General features: G+C 54.0%; 1 protein-coding gene across 6 annotated transcripts in view; it reads right to left on the reverse strand.

Moving 5' to 3' along the window:
• Positions 1 to 1,048: 1,048 nt before the first annotated feature.
• The window catches only part of CD276 (CD276 molecule), a 34,034-nt gene continuing 28,727 nt past the window's right edge, over positions 1,049 to 6,355 (reverse strand). For all 6 annotated transcript variants that reach the window (XR_005203323.1, XM_037745540.1, XM_017548057.2 and 3 more), the window contains 3 exons: positions 5,834 to 5,875; positions 4,342 to 4,377; positions 1,049 to 2,621 (listed from right to left, as the gene is read on the reverse strand). Coding sequence is in view for 5 of the 6 variants with exons in the window: in XM_037745540.1 (XP_037601468.1) it covers positions 2,599 to 2,621; positions 4,342 to 4,377; positions 5,834 to 5,875 (101 nt within the window). In the remaining variant the exon portion in view is untranslated. The remainder of the gene's footprint in view (positions 2,622 to 4,341; positions 4,378 to 5,833; positions 5,876 to 6,355) is intronic.

The following is a 6,355-nucleotide window of genomic DNA, read 5'->3' on the forward strand; positions in this document are numbered from 1 at the left end:
ATTGACAGTCAAGGTTGAAAGTCAAGTGTCCTGACCCCCAGCACAGGCTCCTCCTGCTACAGGGTCTGTGAAGCTCCAGGCTGTCCCAGTGCTGAGACTCCTGTCCTCCAGGGTCAGACAAATGCAGTACCCTAGACAGGCTCCCACAGGCTGGAATCTGGCTCTCCGGAAGCCTTGTGCCTCCTCTCAGTCTTTCAAAGTAGAAGGTGGTTAAAACCTCAGCCCTATTTTTCTTTTTTTTTTTTTTCCTTTAGAGACAGAGTCCTGCTTTGTTGCCCAGGCTGGAGTACAGCAGGACAATGAAAGCTCACTGCAACTTCGACCTCCTGGACTGAGGATCAAGTGATCCTCACACTTCAGCCTCCTGAGTAACTAGGACTACAGGTGTGTGCCACCACACCTGACTAATTTTTTTATTTCCTTGCTATTTTTCACTTTTATGCTATGTTGCCTGGGCTAGTCTTGAAATCCTGGCCTTAAGCGATCCTCCCAACTCAGCCTCCCAAAGTGTTGGGATTACAGGCATGAGCCACCGTGCATAGGTGGCTATTTTTTGTACAAGAAAGCCAAGGGCCACAGGAGGTAAATGTCCTGCTCAGGGTCACAGGCCAGAACTATGGCCTGGGAATGGCCCTCTGATCCCTGTCCTGGTGCCCATCCAATGCAGTCAGCCAGAAACAGCATTCAGAACTCTTGTCCTGGTGCCAGCTTCTTACTGGGTCTCTTCCCTATCTCTAAAGTGGAGACACTAGCAGAGCACTAACAAGCCTAGGCTTGAGTTTTCTGAGGCAAAGAAATTGGGTGATGCTTCCAGTGAGAGAAGCCCCATACAGTGACCAAAGGGCCTGGCTTTCTGGAGAACCTACTTCACTTTACCCAGAGGGAAGCTGAGGCCAGAGAGGGAGCCAAATGGTCCTGGAGATCCAGTGATTTAAGGACAATGAGATAAGGAGGACCAAGCTTCCCTATCCCAGCCTGCAACATCCTGGAGGGAATCCTCTGGCTGAGTCCTGGGGCCCACCCTGCTTCCAAACACTTCACAGAGAAAAAGCTTTTTACAAAGACATTTATTTTCCCCAAAATATACCCCCGGTTTACAAAACCCCTCTGAGTCCCACATTTAAATTAGAAGTCCTCACATCTTCTATTCCTGGGGCAGGGAGAGATGACATCCGGAAGGCATCAGAACGTCTGAAGTCTCACTCCACCAGAGGCCTGGAGCTGGCCAGAGTTAAGCCAGGAAGAGCCTGCCTGGCCCCAGAATAGCACCATGGTGGGGGTGGGTGGCAGTCCCCTCTGTGTCCCCAAAGCACTCCTGGCTTTACTCTGCCCCAGGCTCTGCCCCTGCCGCTGCTATGCGAGGTCTGGGGACCTTGGTGTCTGCCCACTTGCCCATGCCTAGGCAGACACTTTGGACACCCACCAGATTCTCTGGCCGTGCAAGGGGCTATGTCCCTTCTCCAGGTTTCTGCCCCCACCCCATGCTCTGGGTAAGAATTAGGGATGGGATGGGGGTGAAGTATCCAGAAAGCCTTGAGCACAAGGGAGTGGTAGAGCAGGGAGCGAGGCAGGAGCCCCACCGAGAACTGCAAGGGGAGTGTAGTTGGCTCTCTGTCTCCTAGCTGGATGGGGAGTCCTTGAGGGAGGAACTGACCTTCCCACGCAGGACCCCCAGCACCTAACACAGTACTGACATCTGTAGTTGCTCAATAAACATTAACTGAATGGATAAATGAAAGTAAGGGAACCAAGAGGTGGAAAGGCAGAGGGACAGAAGGTGACCGCCAGGGGCCCCGTCACAGATCCCTGGAGAACAGCACGTGCTTCTGCGGGGAGGGTGGGCAGGAGAAGGGGCGCTGCAGAGGAGGCTGGGCCAGGGTCGGGGGGAACCACACGTGTTCCAGCACGTGCACCTGCAGGTCTCTCTGCGTACCTGTGCGTGTGGTGGGCGAAGAGTACCCTGTCTTCACTTGGGGCAGGGAGGTAAAAGGTCGATACTGGGGCCAGAGCAAGAGGAGGAAGGAGGAGAGAGGAAACAGCTTCTAGACTCCAGGAGATGCGGAGGCTGCACTGTCCCCATCTGAGAAGACAAGATTCTATGCAGGTGGAAGCCGGTCTGAACGTGGTAACTAGCGTATCAGTCTCATTGGGGGAACAAGGCCGGGGTGACTATGTGTCGCGTCTTTGGTGAAATAAGGCAGGGGGTCAGTCAGTCTGAATATTGCATCTTTTGGAGAAAAAAGGCAGCCAGATGGTCCACGCAGCACTGGAAGAAGTGGGTGGTGATGTGGTCAGGGTACTGTGTCCCTAGGAAATGCATGTGCTGTGAAATAAGGCAGCAGGCAGGATGACAGAGAAATAACGTTGTGGGGTGGTCTGTGTATTGTGTCTATTAAGAAATAAGGCAGCAGGATTACTTGGGAATCATGTCCATTGGAGAAATAGGCTGCACGGTGGTCTGCGTATCGCATCCTTTGGAGAAGGAGCCCACCTGTCAGAGCGGGACACATCTGTTGGGGGCGGGGCTCATAGTGCAGCTCCATTGCAGCCAGAGGGTAGGAGCCACAGGGAGGGGCAGCAGCTCCCTGGTCCTCATGGTCAGGCTATTTCTTGTCCATCATCTTCATTTCATGATGGGAAGAAAAAGAGTGGGGGAAAAGCATTAGATGCCAGAAGTTCTATTTTGGGGATGTCAGAAACCCGGGTACCTGGTCACACTTCAAGTGGGAAGTGTGTGTGAGACAGCAGCCCAGCGAACACCCCTCATGCTGACCACTGGCCTCAAGGCCCAGACACAGATGCAGGTGCCAGGCCTGCCGGGGCACCTGAGGGAGACCACCTCATGCAGCCCCCACTCAGTCCCCACAGGCCCATCGCCCTCCACACTTCCCTCCACTTTCCCTCACTTTTCCCTTCTCATCTCCTGTCTGTCCCACCCTACAAGGCCGGGCCCAATTGCCTCCTCCAGCAGGCAGCCTTCCCAGTGTCCCCTCCACACTAATTCCCCTGAGAGTGATGCCACAGGGGCCTTCCTCCTTCCCTCGGGCTTCCTGTCTCCATGTAGAGAGGCACCCCAAAGACTCACATTCCAGACCCCACTCTGCATCCGGAGCTGAATAGAGAAGGCCCTGCCCCTGCCCTTGCCCTTGTCCATTCTTAGGACTCTGTCCCTGGGAAGAGGAGCTCCCCCATCTGGGTGCTGCTTCTGTTGGTTGTCCAGCGTGGCCAGAGACTGGGGGTGGGGTAGGCTACCTCAGTGAGGAGGAGGAGCAGGATTAGGAAGCTGACTGCTTTGCCCATCCAGGCCACATTCTCCAGCAACGCTTCAAACGCCCAAGCTGAAATTTTTTTTTTTTTTGAGATGGAGTCTCGCTCAGTCACCCAGGCTGGAGTGCAGTAGCACAATCTCAGTTCACTGCAACCTCCGCCTCCCAGGTTCAAGCAATACTTCCACCTCAGCCTCCCAAGTAGCTGGGATTACAGGCGCACTCCACCACACCTAGCTAATTTTTTTATTTTTAGTAGGGATGGAGTTTCACGATGTTAGCCAGTCTGGTTTCGAACTCCTGACCTCAAGTGATCCGCTCACCTCGGCCTCCCAAAGTGCTGGGATTACAGGCGTGAGCCACCACACCTGGCCCAAGCTGACATTTTTAATCTCCATCTGCCCAACTCTTCTATGGTCATTTGATTCTGAACAACAGGAAGGAAATGACTGACCTCCTACATTTCCAGGTGTAACCACTGACATTATAACAATAGGACTAATAATGACTATAGACATTTACTAACCACCTACTGTGCACCAGGGACATGGCTGCCCAGCTGAACATTTTTCTAGCCTCCCCTGAGTTATGGCTCATATGCCTGGGTTCTAACAATGGTATGTAAGCAGAAGTGAGGCAGCCTACTTCCAGCCTTGCTCTAGAAGGAAAGGTACCCTCCCCTTCTCTCTCCCTTGGCTCTGGAGGGGGCGTTGGGGCTGCAGCAGCCTCTTAGAGCTAGGAGCGAAAGCTTGAAGTTGAAGAGGGCAGATTCCAGGTAAGTGGAACCTGGCTCCAGCTCATCAGTGGTTCTAAGGTTACCGCCGCTCACACTATCACGGGAAGGAGAAATAAACTCCTGTCCTGGTTAAGCCTCTGTCATATTTGGGTCCCATTAGAGCAGCTGGGACCTTGGTCACTCAGCCCTCTGCCATCTCACTAGGGGGAAGTCAAGGCTGCTCTTCTGCAGAGGGGGCCTCAAGTCACCAGTGAAAGGATGACACCTACCCCGACCCACCCTCCCAGCCTCTCACACACAGATGCATGCACACACAATCTCAAGCCCAGGTGTCTTTACCTTCTTTGCTTTCAGAGTGTTTCAGAGACTGCAGGGCTGTAAAAAAAGGAAGGAGCACACAGTGAGGGAGGAACCGTGGGAAGTGGTGGGACAGGGAGTCAGGCAGAGGGAGGAGTGAGGGCTGGAAAGGGTGTGAGAAGTTGGCAGAGTGGGACCACATCACAGCACAAGGCAAAGGGCCCCAGGCTGCTATTCCAAGCCACAGTCCCAGGTCCCAGCTCCACTCTGTGGCTTGTCACTCTCCTCTCTGGGCCTTAGTTTTCTGCATCTATAGAACAGGATAACCCTCCAGCCCTCGCTCTCCAGCTGGAGATGCAGAAGTGCCCTGTGCCCACTCTACACACAGGGTGAAGTGAGAAACTAAAGGAGGCTGGCAGATTCACAGGTGGGCCTGGGACCAGGTGGAATGAGACTAGCCAGCTCCCTAACCCACACTCTTCTCCCCACTCCCTCCTTTCTGCCAACTACATCTGCCTCTGAGCATGAAAAATAAGGTCTGATCCCAGAGCTGTCTCTATGCCTGCCACACTGGGCACCAACAGGCAAAGAATTAATTGGCATCATTTATAGCAGTCCCCAAGTGTCAATCTCCTGCCCTTCCTTCTGCGGGGGAGGGGAGGGAATTGGCATTAACTGGAACCATCCCAAATGGCTCAGCAGGAACCTGCCTCTCCCAGCCCAGGATCCCCTGGAAGTCAGCCTCCAGTGGCCATGGGCACCAGTGCGTTGGCATCCACCCAAGCTGGGCCCTGGCTTACTGTGCCATGCCCCCATGCCCTTTGCAAGTACCTCCCTCCCCAGTCACCTGAGAGAGCTTCAAAACAGCCCTCTGCTGCCATCAGGGCAGGGTCAGGATGACATTTTACAGATGGGAAACTGACGCCCAGAGAAGCAAGGCACCTTACCCAAAGCCACACAGCCTGTAACTAGAACAGGATGGTCTTAAGCTGTTTGCCTAAGAGTAATAGGTCTCTAGCATATTAAGCACTTGGCACTAGGTATAGTACTAGGTCCTTTATATACATTATCTCAGTTAATTAAATTAATTGATAATTCAAACAACCTATGAACCTGTGATGATGACCATTTTACGTGTGAGGAAGCTGAAGCCAGAGAGGGAAAGCATCTTGCTCAAGGCCACTCTGTTTAACGAGATGGAGCTGGAATTTAAACCCAGACTGCCTTATCTCCCGAGCCCCTGCTCCCACCCTAGGAAGCCACCAGACTCTTCAGTGTGGGGCCTGCAAGGTGTCATAGGCCCTGGCAGATGGATAAAGGCTGGCAGGAGAAATGAAGCAACACTTGGTCGGGGGGAGCTGGGCGATCCACCTCCTGCCCAACTCTGGGCAAAGAGCAGACGCACCAGGGCAGGGACGCCTCAGTCCAGAGGACACACTTCATTCAAACCTTATAGGAAATCTGGCCCCTCCAGCTCCTAGAGTCCTCTCTCCTGTCCCATATGTCCCTCCTCCAGCTCCAAGTTCAGACTCACCCGTCTTGGCTCCTTCTCCCTCCCCATCCTGGTCCTCAGCTCCTGCAAGGCAAGAACTCAGAATAATCAAATATCTTTTGCAAGCCCATTTTCAGTCCAGCGCTTTCCCACCTGAGAGTGCAGGAAGCTATGAACAGGGCCTGAGTGGGCCTGACCTGTGGTTCAAATGCTAGACACGGGGTTAGAGTCCAAGAGCACAGCAGAGCTGAGCCTATGGCAACATGAAGGGGCTCCCAGTTTAGAATCCAAACCTTAGCAGCCAAAGACCATCCACCCAGCCTGAAGCCCACCACTCACCCAGCCAGAGACCATCCACCCAGCCTGGAGCCCACCACTCCCCCATCCAGAGACCACCCACCCAGCCTGGAGCCCCCACCACTCACCCAGCCAGAGACTACCCACCCAGCCTGGAGCCCCCACAACTCCCCCATCCAGAGACCACTCACCCAGGCTGGAGTCCCCACCACTCCCGCATCCAGAGACCATCCACCCAGCCTGGAGCCCACCACTCCTGCATCCAGA

This window comes from Cebus imitator, unplaced genomic scaffold (genome assembly GCF_001604975.1).
Source record: "Cebus imitator isolate Cc_AM_T3 unplaced genomic scaffold, Cebus_imitator-1.0 Scaffold203, whole genome shotgun sequence".
NCBI lineage: Eukaryota > Metazoa > Chordata > Mammalia > Primates > Cebidae > Cebus > Cebus imitator.